We start from the raw sequence: 18563 nt of genomic DNA on the forward strand, positions 1-18563 counted from the left end.
GAAAGTGTTCTGAATAAATCCTGACCTCTTATATTCAAGTAATAATCACTAGATATAATATTCATGAATATTCATTTTCCGATAATATATTCGGCATTCTCGTTTTGAGAATCTTTGAGAATTTTCGTTGCTCTCCTGATTTTAAGCCATGAAAGTTCAGAGATATTTGCACTTATTCTCTGCTGAATGACCTTTAACCTTTGTGTCCCCCTGCTGAAACCAATTAGCTTTTTTTAAGGGTTAAAAACAACACACATTAATGTGAAGGTTTTAACATCTGGGGCAGCGTTGTATGCAGAAGAATGACCTGTGACCTTTGACCTCATGCAGCGGCCTCCTGCCCCAAGAACAGCCATTACCACCTCTGCTCCCCGGGCTGCGCCACCACCTGCGCCGGCACACCCACGCGCTGCTCCCTGCCCTGCCGGGAGGGCTGCCGCTGCGACGAGGGCCATATCCTGAGCGGGGACGCCTGCGTGCCGCTGGCAGAGTGCGGCTGCACCTACGGGGGGCGCTACTACAAGAAGTGCGAGGTCTTCTACCCTCGCGGCGAGTGCCAGGAGCGGTGCAAGTGCGGCGAGAACGGCGCCATCCAGTGCGACAAGTTCAAGTGTGCCGCGGGCGAGGTCTGCAAGGTTGTGGGCGGGGTGGGCGGGTGCCACCCCGAGGGGGAGGGGAAGTGCGTGGCCTCTGGAGACCCCCACTACATCTCCTTCGACGGGCGCCGCTTCGACTTCCAGGTACGAGAGTTGGGGTCGGGTTTGCGATGCTCCAGCCTTGGCCAGTCACTGCTGGAATAGACTTCATTAGAGTCCGAAAGCACCGTGTGGCTGCTGGTAACTCCATCTGGGATTCTGAGCTGGTCTTGGTCATAGCCGGGCTCTGTTTCACAAAGCAGGACTACTGAGGCTGGATAACTGTGCTGAGTAAAACCCAGAGCAGGGACTAAAGTAAACACAGGTGTTACAGTTGCAGTTATTGAGCGAACTCCACTTAAACTAGGTTGACCAGCTAGTTTTAGCCAGCTAGTTTAAAGTGGAGTTTTCAGCAGGAATCATAGGCTCCTGCACCAGAATCTCAGGCCTCTTATGCAGGTCCTCAGTTCTGTACTGGTCTAACGAGCCGTTGAAAAGAGAAAGATGACTAAGCCTCATCTCTGCAGGCCCGGAGTGGAACTGCCTGGACACATCAGAGCTGCATATACATCTGCTTTCAGTCTCTCTTAAATGCATGCTGCAGATGACATTATTGACGACAGGATTATTGATTATTTACTGCTTTTGCGATGCACAGTAGTGCAGAAACCAAATCGTGATCGGATCACCTGCTTTGTTTCTTGGGGTGTGTCACTGAATTGAGGGCAGCTGAAATATTTTGGGACGTTGCTACGGGACGCAGGCTGTTATTTTAACCCGGTCGTTGGCCTTCCCCCGCTCCCAGGGTACCTGCGTCTACACCCTGGCCAAGGTGTGTGACACAGACGAGAGAAGGCTGGTCCCCTTCGTGGTGCAGGAGAGCAACGAGAAGTACGGCAATGGCAGGGTGGCAGTCACCAAGGAGGTGTCGGTGGTGGTCTACAGCTACGTCATCACCATCAAGCAGGGCATGAGCTGGAGAGTCATCGTGAGTTACTCGTGTCTTGAAAGGGGATCGACAACCCCACTCAAAACCGTGTGTTCTGTCCTACCTGTAAAATAGCTGACATGACCTGTCAAAATAAACCCCTCAGAAAAATCGGTAACACTTTACTCCAACCCCTCTGCAAAAGGCTGACGTAACACTGTCATACATGATGTCAGTTGATGTAAAATGATATAAACTTGTCAGACTGTTTTGAATAGATGTTAACATCTATGCATCTATATCGACTATCCTCTTCTCTTATTGTACAAGTTGTCTTATGAATTGGAGAATACTGTAACGGTGAGTAATCAGTTCTTCTCCAATATTGCTCTGGTTTGATTGTCACAATCACAATAGCTAAGACATAACTAGTATTTAGTCTTGTTTTGTCAGCTCCAGGCCAAATAATATGTGCATACAATACAAATTTACATAATTCAAGACTGCACTAAATCTCCACTATTCATTCCCTTCAGTTGAAGAACGCGTATGTTCTTGTGGGGTAAAGTTTTACATGTGACACACAGTAGAAGTGAGAGAAATCGTTTTAAAGTGAGGAGCAACATCAGGAATAACTGAAGTTCCCCTTTAGCCATATACTGAAAAATAATAGATAATATATTAATATATTCACTTCTTATTTCAGGAAGTGCTGTTCATTTTTAAATGTGAGAGTGGTACAAGCCTATTTTCAGAAGAAAACGTGATTAAAGTAAAATCCAAATTGCCGAAAACACGAGCCCTCAGGACAGGCTTTTAAGAGGGCCGTAATGCGTTTTATTTTCAAATAAAGCTGGAATCATTTCTGAAACCCTTTAATCACATTCACACCCTTGTCTGCAGTGCGCCTGATACAGGGTGCAGACATCAGACCAGAGACTAGAATAATAACTACTGCGTTTTTATAGTTCCCATGGTTTCCACCTAATTGGCCGAGTGAGTGATACTATGCGTGAATGGAGCCTAACAATGGCTAATGATATAAGTGATGTGTGCATTCAGCCCAACTTTGGCTTTTAGGTGATATGTGAATTTAGCCTAACATGCCTTATGGGGCGACATTGGTACGATTCCTACCCTGGGCATGTGGAAGTGTCCCTGAGCAAGACACCTAACCCCCAAATGCTCCTGACAAGCTGGTTGGGGCCTTGCAAGCCAGCCAATCGCCGTTGGTGTGTGATTGTGAGTGTGTGTATGAATGGGTGAATGTGAAGTATCAATTGTGCAGCGCTTTGGATAAAGGCGCAATATAAATGCCAACCATTTACCATTTATATGTGAATTTGACCCAACATTGGCTTACGATGTAAGCAATATGTAAATTTACCCCAACATTGGAACAACAGGTGCTGTCTGACCTACAGTTCTTCAGTAAAACAGCATTAAATAACAAATGACACATGCTTGGGAGAGCAAGTAGAGGAAATGGCCACTCCCGTAGATCAAAAAAGATGAAAAATGAATGCAGAGGATGAGCACAGCTGAAGTGCACCGAGTTTTTGAGCCACTGACAAAATATAGTGACCAGGAAAATGTCTGCCATGGCTTCTTTGGATTCAGGCCTGAACAGCTCAGGTTGTTCTCTCTATAAAAGTGAGACTGGAGAGTCTATTGTAGAGTGAAGAGCCTTGCTGACATGATGGCGGTGGCCTTGGTCAGGTTCCTCCGTGAGTGCGCACACATTTCTGGTTCTGTGTCGGTCCAGGTGGACGACGAGGAGACAAACCTGCCTCTGTATCTGGACGAGGGCCGGATCACGGTGACCCAAGAGGGCCGGAACATCCTGGTGCGCACAGACTTCGGACTGCGGGTTCTGTACGACACCGTGTACTACGTGGAGGTGGTGGTGCCCTCCACCTACAAGGGCTGGATGTGCGGCCTGTGCGGCAACTACAACGGCAACAGCAGGGACGACTTCCGTCTGCCGGACGGCCGCCAGGTGGCCAGCGTGGACGCTTTCGGCAAGGCCTGGACCGCAGACCTGCCGGGGCTGGAGTGCGCGGGCTGCGGGGGGCAGTGTCCCGTCTGCAAGCGGGCCGAGGCGGCCAAGCACAGCAAGCCCGACTCCTGTGGCATCATCAGCTCCAGAACCGGGCCCTTCCGGGCCTGCCATGCCAAGGTGGACCCCAAGCCCTACCTGCAGCACTGTGTGTTCGACGTCTGCGCCCTGGACGGTGACCAAGGGACCCTGTGCAAGAGCGTCCAGGCCTACGCCATCGCCTGCCAGCACGCCGGGGCAGAGATCCACGCCTGGAGAACCACCTCCTTCTGCCGTGAGTCTCCCGGGGTCCCATCCCCCGAACCCGCGCGTGCTCTGAGCTGCTGACCAGGGGGCTCTGCGGGGTTCACTAACACTTCACAATGCGGTTACATGAATCGGCAAGAACTAACAAATTAACAGACTATCTACTGAGAAAATCATCTGGACAGCATTGCATTTGTACATCATTCATGTTAACAACAACATTGGTCAACAACATTCATATTGGAATTTAAAAAAATCATTACATCTATTTGTTAATGGTTAACCAATCATGAGTTGGTCCTATGGTTTGCTAATATACAAGTAAGTTCATGAGTTAGTAGTAAACAAATACATTTAGTAAGGTTAATTTCATGCATAATTTATGTATTTGTACAACAATTCATTCATATTAACAACTATATTACCAATTGCCAATTTCTGCACCCTTGTTGTAAAAGGTGACCTATATTTCTGTGTGTCAGAGCTGGCCATGCTGGTCCATTGTGTAGTTTTTGCTCATTTCCTTTTTTTGGGGGGTGCGGGAGGAGGGGGGTCATTCTGTCCAAAGGATTTCACAATCCACACATGCAGAGTAATGGTTAAATAATATGATTTGGTCAGTCAAGTGAATGGGATTTAGGTTTTTTGAGCACATAATCGGCGTCGGTGAGTTCTGAAACAGAAATCCTGTGATCTTTAATCCCTGTTGAATCAGGGCTATGAATCACAGGAACAGTTTTTCCTCCCGATTAAATAATTAGGAGCCCAAGGGCTCATGAAACCCCAAACGTGATGCGGCCCTGTGGCTCGCCCCTGTCCTGTGGGCAGAGGGGGATCGGACAGCCCTTTCAGTCTGACTCAAAGTCCTGAGGAGCTGTGCTAGGGGCGTGGTACATTCCCCTGAAATCCCTCTCTCCTCCCTGCACAGGCACTGAGGATAATGTGTCTGTGTGGCTGTAATATGGACAGATTAGTGTGGATGAAGAACACTTCACTCTTCAGTAGGCCTAATTACCCATGGCCTTCTGTCTGAAAACTGTAATGTGTGACTTGGTCTTATTGTTTTGTCCAGTGCCACTGACTCTCACTCTTTCTCTCTCTCACCCTCTCTGTCTCTTACACTCTCACTATCTGTCTTTCTCTCTCATGCTCTCTACCCTTTCTCTTGGCCTCTGTCTGTCTCACTCTTTCTGAACAATCTCTTCCCTCTTTCCCCCCTCTCCCTCCCTCCTCTGCCCTTCTCTCCCCACTCTCCCTCCCTCCCTCCCTCTCCCTTCCTCCCTCTCTCCCTTTCTCATCCCCTCCATCTCCCCTCCCACCCTCTCAATCCTCTCTCCCCCTCCCTCTCTCTCCCCGTCTCTCCCTCCCTCCCTCTCTCTAGCTGCCCCGTGCCCGGCGCACAGTCACTATGAGGTGTGTGCGGACACGTGTGGCACTACCTGTGCCAGCCTGGCTGGCCCTGGCTCCTGCTCCAGCACCTGCTTTGAGGGCTGCCAGTGTGACCCGGGCTTCGTCTCCGACGGCGACAAGTGTGTGTCCATGGATACCTGCGGGTGCATCCACGAGGGCAGATATATGAAGGTGGATCTCTCCCTCGCCTCTTCTGTTCCCACCAACTTTTATTGATTGCTTCACTCATCGCTTTTGTGGTCCATCACTCCACAAAGTAACACATTTTACTCAAGTTATAGAAGATAGACAACACTATTCTGTGCTGAGCTAAAGACAGATTACTTAGTAGCTGTTCAGACAGCCAGATTTAATCCTGTTAGCCTGGCCATTTGATGTTGTATTTTAACCCTTTTAATAGTTTTTTGGAATGTTTTTTCCAGTGTTCTAGAACTCAATTGCTTTCAATTGCCAGTTGTAATTGTTACATCATCATTAGAATGTTCAGATCAGAACATTCTAATAAGTTGTAGAGCTGTAGAATGCAACTTAACCTCAAAAGGTTTTAAATATAATGGTTATTTATATTATGAATGAAAATGTACTAATATGTTTTTGTTTTGTCTGTCAGTCTGGCCAGTCGGTCGTGAGTAAGGGCTGTGAGTCGGTGTGCACGTGTTACCCCACGGGGGCAGTGCTCTGTAAGAAGCAGCAGTGTGGCATCGGGGAGACGTGCCGCGTGCGGGACGGGGTCCGGGGCTGCCACCCCAAAGAGGGCGACTGCTCCATCAAGCCCGGCGGCCATTTTGGCTCCTTCGACGGCCTGGCGGGGGGCACAGACTGGCACGGGGCCTTCGAGATGGCCTCGCTCTGCGCCCTGCAGTCAGAGCAGTGGTTCCGCGTGGTGGTGGACGTACGGCTGTGTGAGAAGGGGGGGCGGGCCACCGCGGCTGCCGTCTACGTCTTCTTCAAGGACACGGTCGTCTCTGTCAACAACCGGCGGGAGGCCTGGGTGAGTGGGTGTGGGGGCATGGGGGTGGAGAGGGGAACTGCAGCTTTAGGTCATATGTGGAGCAGGGGGAGGGTGATGGCCCTTTTTGTTTTTTTTATTTTTGCTTTAAAAAAAATCAACAAGCAGGTGCAAAAACCAGCAGTGAATTACCTGTGAACCGCCCCCTTTCATTTTTTACAAGGCATTTAGCAGACACTCTTATCTAGAGCGACGTACAATGAAGTGCAGATCAAACACAGGAACAAGTGTGAAGAGGACCCGAGAGGACAGTACGGTTCTGAGTCCTAGTGTGACCATACAGATACAATCGGAACCCTTGAAGAATGCATCAACTTACAAACTAGCATACCATGGTTGGCAGCTAGAATACTAATATACAGCCCAGGAGTGTGCTGTATATTATCTCTGTGAACGCTGGAGTGTTCTAGAACTCCGCGCTTTCAGTGACCAGCACTGATTGTTACATCAGCGTTAGAATGTTACGTTTGGAACACTCATATTTGTGATCTCACACCTTAAAGGGGCAAGGCTGAATTAAGCCTGGGGTATTGAATGCCGGAGCTCTGATGTCGTGCAGTTACGTGACCGCCCTGAGCAGAACCTCACGCATGGTCTCTCCCCGCGCAGGCTAACGGCAGGAAGCTGTCTCTGCCTGGCTCCCCGGCGAAGGACCTGTCCGTGCGCGTGACCGACAGCGCGGTTCTGGTGGAGAGGTGGTCTTCGCTGCGCGTGACATACTACTTCACCCAGGAGGTGCGGGTCACCGTGGCCGTCCACCTGGCCGGGAAGGTGTGTGGTGCCTGCGGCAACTTCAACGGCAACGCCAAGGACGACCTGACCTCCGCCGCTGGCACCTCCAGCGTCAGCGTGTCCGAGGTGATCGGGTCCTGGCACGCCGGCGATTTCTCCCGCTGGTGAGTGCTCCGCAGGGGCCGTGGGGGTTCCCAAAAATCTTCCCCGGGGGGCTAAGGGGTTGGCCACTCCTGCTGCAGGGCCTGGTTATCTCCACACTATTGTTATTGCTGTGGTGGAGAATCAGAGTCATAACTTCTCATCTCTGCTCAGCGATTCTTTCACCTCAAAGTGCTGTAATACATTGCTGTGCTGTTTGTACACTGTTACTGCCTTTGTGTTTGAGAGACAGCACATGCATCTGTCACACTGTGGCCCTTTCCTGTCTGTGACCCTGCCTGGAGTGCCATTTAAGTCAAGCTTCTGCACTGCTGTGATCTGTTCTTGTTTGGGTCAAAGAACCCAGCCATCACTGGAGAGTGTGAGAGAATGTGCGCAAGTTTGTGGGTGATTGTGTGCTCGTGTGTGCATGCTTGTGTGCGTGTTGTGTGTGTGCATGTGTGTGCTTGTGTGTGTGTGCTGTGCGTGCTTACAGTACTGCACAAATAAAGGCCGTGTCAAAGGTCCGTTCAGAGCTCTTCATCACGGTCTTTATTCCTGTTCCCCTTTCCTCCAGCGGCCTGTAAGACCAGCATGCACCTGAACTGGAACCTCCCACATCTGACATCACAGACGAAGCCTCCTCATCATAATGTCGCTTTCATCAGAACTGGCTTCCTGTAAAAGTGTAAACCTGTCGCTTGTTCCCTCCAATTTCGTTTCCCTACCTGAGGGCCTTGTTTCTCAACTCTTCTCATCCATCACTATGTACGGAGTGGATGGAGTTGTGTTGTACATTTTTTTTTAACTAGGTTTTTTAATTGTATTTGGGTGGGGGGACATGAATCTTTCATTTTCTGCCTGGAATTTATAGAGGTAATAATTTCTTGGATGTTTACTGAAAGTAACAAATAAAGAAGCAATTGAACCAGCTTTTTTTCTTTGTAAATCACCGAAAATCTGAACCTGTAGGTTTAAATATCAGCATGGTCACTATCCAGACACAAGCCGTACATTTGAATTTTTATATTTTTTCGGAATTTAACATCGAAGAAATGATCTGGAATCGGAAACAAGTATAATGTTAATGATGATGTCTTGTACACGTGCTTATTACAAAATGGAGACTGACCTTCTTATTAACCGTATATGTGGCTTAGACCATGATCTTTGGTAATAGAGCCATAGATTTTCACTTTATTGTGGATGCCTATAAATCTATTTAATCCGATTCAAAGTTTGGTCGCCACAAACTGAACATGAACTGAAATGTGAATGATACCTCCACCTAGTGGACATTTTATAGCAGTGTACACAAGACTACTTCCAGACAAATCAGTCCAGCGTTTTTGCTGTTAAGTTCGTAAGTATGGACACTTCACAAGTCGTATCGGTCATTCGGTTATAGATTTGAGTCGTTATTTATAAAATGTCTATAAACTGCCTCTGACGTTATCCCAGGCAGGACACAAAGAAAATCTGACTCAGGCAGTTGGGTTCCCAGTCCAAGAGGCCTGCAGTGTGCTGGTTTTGTTATTCCTTCCAATTTGCAGCCGGTTTAGACCTCGGAAACAAGGTATGTAGGCTCTTTAGTGAATCAAACTTTAGCACTTTCAGCGCAGGAACGGATGAAAAATAGAAACAGTACACACAGGAAGTGAGGCTCCAGGAAGTGGGTTTGAGATCCCAGGCCTAGGCAAAGCATCTGTGACGAATTGCAGTCTATTCAAGGGTAGTCATATTTAATCTGTGAACAGAGTGTCCATACACCTATTTCATCAGTAACAACTTATTGGGAAGTTCTTGAAGTTCTATAAAGTTGTGACATCATCACTTGCCTTGCACTACAGGCAGGGGAACTGCAAGCCATAGAGTTTATCATTTAATCTTACAGAAAATGTTGACCTACTTACATATTTTCACTGCAAGACCTGACAGTGTAAATATCGTCATGTAGGCTTAGTTCTGCCGACTGGAAGATCTGAGCACCACGAGAGACTGTTTGAGCTGACACAGGAATTTAGCAGATTTTGGGGGATTTTTTTTCCCCCTCCTGGGTGTTTGTCAGCTTTGTTACTTTGAAATACCTCTGGAATGTTCCCCAGGGCAGTGCCTCTGTTCTGACATGACAGGAAATATGCACACACACACACACAGGCCACTGGACTCCCTCACACACCAGTTATTGTGACTTTTCGCCACTTTTCTGTGCCACTGCAGGTACACAGTTGACCAGCAGGGGGTGCCACATCTGATTTGTGAAAACCCGGGACATTTGACGCGCCATTATCCATTCAAAATGCTCTCTTTTTATTTTTTATTTTATATATTTATTTTTTGCTGCTGGTTGCTTGTCTGATTTTGTTCTCGTCCTCCTCGTCCGTCTCTCCTCCCATTTTATAAAACCGACAAAATAAATAAAAAATAAATCAGAAGTATTAGGCTAGTAGCTAGGCTAGTAGCTAGCTGAACTTTCCCACGGTGGAGTCGTTGATGTGAATGCACACGCCAGACTGACAGTCCGTGCAGCAGTTGCTAGGTGATAAGGTAAACTTTCGTATTTCAGCTACCAATTTAAAAGTATAGGAATATGGCCAATCGTCGCTGTGTCTGCTCATTTTTACCTGTTTACAGACATTGGATGTCTAAACGTAAAGTGGTAGGAGTGGTAGGACTCCCCCTATTGCCTCTCTTACCTCTATTTGTCTGACGTCGATGCACTCTGTGGCAACCAGAGGGGGAATCCAGGAGATGTCCATATAATCATATCTAACCAAGATCTTGGCAGGACACAAAATATATGTGGCGGAGAACGGGTCTCCTTGGGTTGGCCTAACTTATCCATTCGGAAAAGTGCTCTCTTTTTGCCCAGTCTGAGTTGTACGTTGTTTATCGTTTTTTTTTTTTTGCTGCTGCTGCTGGTTGCTTGTCTTATTTTGTTATCTCGTCCTCCTCGCCCGTCTCTCCCCCCCATTTTATAAAACCGACAAAATAAACAAATAAATAAATAAATAAGGTATTCGGCGATTACCTCTAGGCTAGTAGCTAGCTGAACTTTCACACAGTGGAGTCGTTGAAATGAATGCACGCGCCAGACTGACAGTCCAGCAGTTGCTAGGTGATAAGGTAAACTTTCGTATTTCTGCTACCAATTAAAAATAAGTATAGGCATATGGCCAATCGTCGCTGTGTTTTACTAATGTTTACCTGTTTACGTTTAGACATCCAATCCAGTGTCTGTAAAGAGGAAAAAACAGAATAGCAGTGGAAGAATCCGGTTTTATTTGGAACTAGAAGTAGCCTTTGCAATTCGTGTCGCGGGAAGTCATTTTCCGGGACAGTCGCTCAAAAAAGAGAACAATCCCCGGAAAACCAGAACGTGTGGCAACCCTAGTGAAACGTTGCCTATGCCATATGCCGCTTCATATTGTAATAAACCTTGTTGCCAATAGGAAGATGTAGAGAGCCAGACCACAAAGTATTTGGGCTAGAAGCTACAATTACTGGAGGAGAAGGTTCAGGTACAAAACAGTTATCTTTATTATTAAAACACACGCATGGGCTACAGCTCAGACACTACACAGGCATGGGAAATATTGCGGTGGCTACCTTCCCCACCAGGTCCCCAACAGTACGCCGGAACCACAATAAAAATTCACCCCCTTAGGGCACGGCACACAGGAAGGCTACTCGGCCTCATGCACACTGCACATAATACTACACACAGGTAGGCTACCCACACGGCAACTGCACTGCACACACACCTAAGCTACTTCCACTACAAACCCTGATTTATTAGTTCCTCCCCGCTGCAAATCACGTGCAGCTGAGAAGGCTCAACACAGAGTCCCCGTCAGCAGCAATCATCCACCTCAGGTGAAACCACTAGTCCTTGATTACTGACCCACTCAGAACCACATTCACTACAATATGTCAGTTATCGAGTGTCCGCATTGGTAAACAAGTATTTCCCACTGTAACATCTGTAACAAATGTATTGGTAATAAATATGCCATTTGGAAACTGTTGGTTGAATAAATTCATCCATGCATGAATTACGTAGGCTACTTAATTAAAACTAGTTGCCCTGCTTGTTAACAGTCATGCTGGTTTTATGTAGACATAATTTTTAAAAGAGCAGCTAGGACATGTTCATTTCTGGTGAATTTTAAGGGGGAAATATGACCGATTACTGAGATCATTAATGCTGGGTGTTATATATTGCAGACAATACTCGCTGAAGTGGCGGATCAGTTTTTTAAATACCCAGAATAAAATTATCAGATCTCGTGCGCGTAATTAACACTAGCAACATGCACAACTGTAGCAACAATAGGCTAACAAGCTTGCATTTTCAAAGTGAACCGTTTTCAGGACCCCTTGCAAAATGGATTTCGACCTCAATTTGGTATTCCTGGTTAAATAAATGTAGAACAAAGAAAATAAATGCCTAAATAAAGAAAACCAAGGGGAAGTTGTTTCATGAGATGCTATAGAAACAGCCTACGAGTGAATTATATTGATGCATTCTAATCGCTTCGAGAAAAAAAAAATGCAACACTGTTAGAGCTCAAATGGCAATTTCCATTACGAAAGTAAAACACGGTTATAGTGTGTCCGTTTTTATCTCAAAGTCTGCTTTGGTAGGCGTACAGAAGGCTAAAAACCATCTCCAGAACTGGCAAGGATGAAAAAGTTATACTCTGCATTACACATTGTTTAATAAATTGTATTCATTTTTACCTGCATCCTCTTGACTCGCACCACTGCACCCGTAGCAGTTTACAGTCCGAACAGACAAACGCTAGACAGCGTAGGATACCTGTAGCTATACGCCGTAATCACGCGTATAGCCTGCATGAGTTCCGTCACGAGATAGGCTACATTAACAGAGGCATTAAAATTCGTCACCTAGGGTTGGTTGGTCACCTGGCTAGCTAGCAAACGTATATTTAGCTAACCTATGTAGTCAGCAGCTATTGAAATTATCTTGTGATGGAGCTCCCCAAATCCAAACCTGAACCATTAGTAAATGAAAAAAACAACAGACCCTTGATCACAATGAAAAGAAGTCTGACTTTCTTGTTTTTCTCGGGCAATGTTGCTATGACAAGCTGGAAAGAAAAAACATGATATGCTCACGCAACCCAACAGAAGTTTCACCACATGCAGTGCCATGTAATTCCAATGGAGGGAAGAAGGGTGAAACTGATGTTGGATTAGATGGATGCATTTTTAAATATGGCGGGTGGTCTTTATTTTTTAAAGATTCTACATGTCCTGAGAACCTGTTAAGAGTGATCGTGAACACCACTACTTACCAAGATATTTAAATAACAAAACAATGCACCTCCCGGTCCAATAAGCTTACAATATTTCCATTTTCATTTTAAAATTTAACCTTTTAATGCAATTCACTTATGATTATCTGCTAAAATAAGTACACATATCACAAAACGACATATTAAGTGTTTATAGACAAGTTTATGGACAGTTTAAAGCATTTTTAATCATGAAAATACTGTTTAAGCAGCTGGGTTTAATGTTGTGGCTGATTGGTGTATGTAACACACTATGTTTACTGATTACAGACATCTTTATATCAGTATTATGCATTATATAAGCAGGGAAAAAATAATCTTGCGGTTAACTTTGTTGTATTAAAAGGTGCCCGAGAAGCTATAGCAACTGCGACTGACCCTGATGAAATAATTTCTGCCACACACCCACACACACACACACATATGAGCACAGCTGAGCTAGGCACTTGTAAAATGTTGAACAGTTTCCCAAAACATTGAGTTTTAAAAGCAAATCTGGCCATGATTGCTGTGCTTCAGTACAGGGTGGCCTGTAGCCTAATGTTAAGGTAAATGACTGGGATACGCAAGGTCGGTGGTTCTAATCCTGGTGTAGTCGCAATAAGATCTGCACAGCCCTTGAGCAAGGCCCTTAACCTGCATTGCTCCTGGGGAGGATTGTCTCCTGCTTAGTCTTATCAACTGTATGTCGCTCTGGATAAGAGCTTCTGCTAAAAGCCAATAATGTAATGTAATATATAAAACCGTGAGAACTATGGCTCCCGCCCTTCAGTGTGCGTATGGGTTGCTGATGTTTGCCTGAACTAGTATTTGTCCTTTTGGTGGGGAATGAACTGATCAAATATTGTTTATGCTGTGTCATACTTTTTATTTGTTCATGAGTTTCCTTCCCCAAATAGAACATCAGTGAATATCCTCATTGCAAGGGTAGCCCAAGCCCATTCCGCCAACATTTTTTATTTATTAACTTTTTAGACTTTTTAGGTCTGCTTTAGCCTATCCACTTAGGGGTTTAACGCATTGTGTGTTCAGAGATGGTGTTCCAAATAACATTGTTGTAATGTGTGGTTATTTCCGTTTCTCTGCGAACTCAAGACTGCTGATCTCCTGTGATTTTTCATGCACAACCCTTATGAGTTTGCAGAGAATGGTGCAAAAATGGTGCACGTTAATGATGGCCAAAGAAGGGCCAGACTGGTCAAAACATGAGAGGAAGGTGCCAGTAATGCAAGTAATGTAACCACACAGTATGCAGAAGAGGATCTTTGAACATACAATGCGTCAAACCTCCAAGTGGCTGGATAGGCTACAGAAGACAATTGGTGAAATGCCTAATAGTGCTGATTTATTAGGGCTGGACGATTTGGGGGAAATCTAATTGCGGTTTTTCAGAACAATATTGCGATTGCAATCTTTTTTTCTCTCTCCCCTTTTGTGTTCAGTGCAGGACAAAATAATGATATAGTACAACGATAACAAGATTGGATGCTGTCAACTGCTCCAATAGCCTACAGGTTAGGTTTGCATATCAGTCCCGAACAGGGTCATGGGGGAATGGAGCCTATCCCAGCATATATTGGGCGAAAGGCATGAAGACACCCTGGACAGGTCACCAGTCCATCACAGGGCACACAGACCATTCACTCACACACTCATACCCACGGGCAATATAGACTCTTCAATCAGCCTAACCAGCATGTCTTTGGACTGTGGGAGGACACCAGAGTACCCAGAGGAAACCCACAGGAACACGGGGAGAACATGCAAACTCCACACAGAGAGGGCCCGGCCGACCGGGATTCGGAGCCAGGACCTCCTTGCTGTGAGACAGCAGTGCTACCCACTGCACCATCCATGCCACCAATGAAATAATTCAATTAACTTTGAAATTGATAAACCAAAGGTTCACAGAAATCTCTTGATAACTTAGTCTTCTGTAAACATTTTAGCAACATGAAGCTACAGTTTTCCCAGCAAATAATGTGGCTAAGAACATAAAGTCACAGAAAAGCCCCCCTTATGATGGGTAGTAGAGCGGACAATTTCAAGTTCCTTGAGGAGCTGCTATTCATCAGTCGGTCAGTGTCGAGTGTCGTTTTTCATTATTTTGCATCGTTGCAGTGCTGTGGAGCGTGTTAGCTGGGTGTGGCAAAGTTAACATTTGTCTTGTCTGGTATCCGCTCAAAGTGAGACTAAATGACAAACACTTTTTTTTTTTTTTAAACTGAGTTCATGACGTTCAGAAGCGTCGTCAGGCACAGCAGACGTATGTTCTATTTTGTATCATCCCCTTCAATTGGGTTCCTAACCTCACTTTTCCTCCAGATGGACAACTGTTATAAGCACTCCTAAAACACTATATTTTATATGATAAAAACCGCAGCCTTTGCGATTTGCGAACTAACCCGCTCAAAGTGAGACTAAATGACAAACACTTATTTATTTTTTTTTATTTTTTTGCAACAACTAAGTTTTATTTAAGAGGAAGATATTTCCCATGTCCCAATTATAAGTCAATCAAAACTGACATTAGATTAGTAGTAATAGCAGACTTTTAAAAGCAAAGTAAAGATCGCCTAACACGAATGGTTATACATTATTTTAGTAATGTTTAGTTGCACTATTAAAAATGCTAATTTAAAATGGTAAATGGTAAATGGCAGGCATTTATATAGCGCCTTTATCCAAAGCGCTGTACAATTGATGCTTCTCCATTCACCCATTCATACACACACTCACACACCGACGGCGATTGGCTGCCATGCAAGGCCCCGACCAGCTCGTCAGGAGCATTTGGGGGTTAGGTGTCTTGCTCAGGGACACTTCAACACAGCCCGGGCGGGGGATCGAACCGGCAACCCTCCGACTGCCAGACGACTGCTCTTACTGCCTGAGCCAAGTCACACGCCTCAAGAGGCGCTTTGAGTCCCGTCCTGCAGCCTTTGATAAATAACCGCTTGGCCTTGCCTGTCAAACTGAGTTCATGACGTTCAGAAGCGTCGTCAGGCACAGCATACGTATGTTCTATTTTGTATCATCCCCTTAAATTGGGTTCCTAACCTCACTTTTCCTCCAGATGGACAACTGTTATAAGCACTCCTAAAACACTATATTTTATATGATAAAAACCGCAGCCTTTGCGATTTGCGAACTGCGTTCTTTTAAAACGCGATTTCGGTGTGAAAGATTCATCGTTCAGCCCTAGTATTTATTAGACTTATGGGTCTTCTGCTGCGGTAGCCTATCCACTTAGTGGTTTGACGCGTTGTGTCTCCAGATATGCTCTTGCTAATGCCTCAACTTGCTGTCAGCTTTAACCAGTCTGGCCCCTTCTCCTCTGACCTCCCATTAACCTGCCTGCAAAACTGCTGCTCACTGGATGTTTTGTTTTTTGCAGGATTCTCTGCAAAAACTAGAGGCTGTTGTAAAAATCCCAGGAGATCAGCAGTTTCTGAGATACTCAAACCACCCTGTCTGGCAACAACAATCATTCCACTGTCAAAGTCACTTAGATTACATTTCTTCCCCATTCTGACATGTGGTATGAAAAACAGCTCAACCTCTTGACCACACCTGCATGCCTGTTGATCACATCTGCATGCTTTTATGCCTTTAGTTGTTGGCACATGATTGGCTGATTAAATACTTCCATTAACAAGTCATCTCAAACTGGTTTCAGGAACATCCCTCTCTGCATTACACATTGTTTAATAAATTGTATTCATTTTTACCTGCATCCTCTTGACTCGCACCACTGCACCCGTAGCAGTTTACAGTCCGAACAGACAAATGCTAGACAGCGTAGGATACCTGTAGCTATACGCCGTAATCACGTGTATAGCCTACATGAGTTCCGTCACAAGATAGGCTACATTAACAGAGGCATTAAAATTTGTCACCTATGGTTGGTTGGTCAACTGGCTAGCTAGCAAACGTATATTTAGCTAACCTATGTAGTCAGCAGCTATTGAAATTATCTTGTGATGGAGCTCCCCAAATCCAAACCTGAACCATTAGTAAATGAAAAAAACAACAGACCAATGAAAAGAAGTCTGACTTTCTTGTTTTTCTCCTTGTTTTTTTTTGGGCAATGTTGCTATGACAAGCTGGAAAGAAAAAACATGACATGCTCACGCAACCCTACAGAAGTTTCACCACATGCAGTGCCATGTAATTCCAATGGAGGGAAGAAGGGTGAAACTGATGTTGGATTAGATGGATGCATTTTTAATGCGGGTGGTCTTTATTTTTTAAAGATTCTACATGTCCTGAGCACCTGTTAAGAGTGATCATGAACACCACTACTTACCAAGATATTTAAATAACAAAACAATGCACCTCCCGGTCCAATAAGCTTACAATATTTCCATTTTCATTTCAAAATGTAACCTTTGAATGCAATTCACTTATGATTATCTGCTAAAATAAGTACACATATCACATAATGACATATTAAGTGTTTATAGACAAGTTTATGGACAGTTTAAAGCATTTTTAATCATGAAAATACTGTTTAAGTAGCTGGGTTTAATGTTGTGGCTGATTGGTGTATGTAACACACTATGTTTACTGATTACAGACATCTTTATATCAGTATTATGCATTATATAAGCAGGGAAAAAATAATCTTGCGGTTCACTTTGTTGTATTAAAAGGTGCCCGAGAAGCTATAGCAACTGCGACTGACCCTATCGAAATAATTTCTGCCACACCCACACACACACACACACACACACACACATATCTTCTCTTTTTGCGCTTGTTAGTGACCTGGCTATGGCAGCACATAGTGTAATGCATAGATCTCTGTGTGATCGAAGCAGTTGAAACTTAATGCATTTGCTTTAAGGCTTATGATCATGGCAGGGACTGTTGGAACTGTTTAGGCTTGGTTATTGGATCTTTTGGGTCCCAGCCAGGCTGTGTTGTATTGTTGCATTACTGGCAGAATTATCCTAAAATGGACAGTTTAGAGTTTTACAAATTAATTGAGAAAGATTTGGAAATGCAGAATACAAATTTTAAATGGATTTACAAATGCACAGAACACATTTTGAAAAGCCTGAATTGTTCTCTACATTTTGAGCATAGTTTGAGTTTTACCTTCCAAACTGACCTGTACCTCACGGTTGGGCCTTGGCTCTCCTCTGCCTGTCTGGGTCCTAGTTTGATCAGTGTGGTCCACCACTGGGGCAGATCCAACATCCTGCTTTATGAATGTACTGTTAATGGGGAAAGATTAGTACCCGTATTGGACATGATAGTGTTTGTATGACTTTGCGGTAGATGAAGGCTCTACTGTGTGTTGGGCTACTGGGCTGCAGCAGGAATTACTGATTTTGGGACCTATTTCTGATAGCATTTGAACTCAGTCGGAACATAACCTTGTCTGGTTATCACATTCGTTTGCTCAGGGCATCGCTGTGCATTCCGGGGAATACTGGGATTTGTGTGTGACCCGTCCTTTTCGGTGAAACGTAAATGAAAACGCCCAACTTGGTTCCCGAGAAGTATGCAGTGATGCATGCTCCATTGCATATAAATCTTACATATTTGGCGAATGTATTGAACCAACATTAAACAAATATTCCAATGAATTACGCAATTACATCTACCTTAAATGCAAATAAGTATAGTCTATCCCATGAATCAGCTAATCCTTAACCCTTTAAGGTGTGAGATTAGAATCACATATTAACTTGAATCTCTACTGGTAATTGAAAGTATGGAGGTCTCTAACACTGACTTAGAATTGAAAAAAAAAAAAAAAAAAAATTCCAGAAATACTTCCCTTCAAAGGGTTAACCAATAACACCAGTACCCATCCCACCCAAAAAGTATTTTTAATTGGTTCCCTCTATGACCGAGCATAAGGGATCCAAACACCGTAACCGCTCTGAAATGCCCTGTTCTTCTGCACTGGATATTAAAGCGGACAAAATGGATTGGAAAGCAGATGTTCAGCTGTCATGCGGCTATGATGTGGAAACCACGCGGCGAACAAATTGAGTGACAATAATGGCCTTTATAGCCACATAGCTAATCCCGCTGTTTGCTCGGTATTTCCTGTGCTCTGGTGCTT

General features: G+C 44.8%; 1 protein-coding gene across 1 annotated transcript in view; it reads left to right on the plus strand.

The window, feature by feature from the left end:
• The window catches only part of LOC133136468 (IgGFc-binding protein-like), a 29637-nt gene extending 21546 nt beyond the window's left edge, over positions 1–8091 (plus strand). The window contains exons 18-24 of the mRNA XM_061254020.1: positions 331–740; positions 1441–1623; positions 3329–3896; positions 5250–5449; positions 5889–6269; positions 6897–7183; positions 7738–8091. Coding sequence (XP_061110004.1) covers positions 331–740; positions 1441–1623; positions 3329–3896; positions 5250–5449; positions 5889–6269; positions 6897–7183; positions 7738–7747 — 2039 coding nt within the window. The 3' untranslated portion in view covers positions 7748–8091. The remainder of the gene's footprint in view (positions 1–330; positions 741–1440; positions 1624–3328; positions 3897–5249; positions 5450–5888; positions 6270–6896; positions 7184–7737) is intronic.
• The last annotated feature ends 10472 nt before the right edge of the window (positions 8092–18563 follow it).

The sequence above is a fragment of the Conger conger genome, chromosome 1 (genome assembly GCF_963514075.1).
Source record: "Conger conger chromosome 1, fConCon1.1, whole genome shotgun sequence".
Lineage (NCBI taxonomy): Eukaryota > Metazoa > Chordata > Actinopteri > Anguilliformes > Congridae > Conger > Conger conger.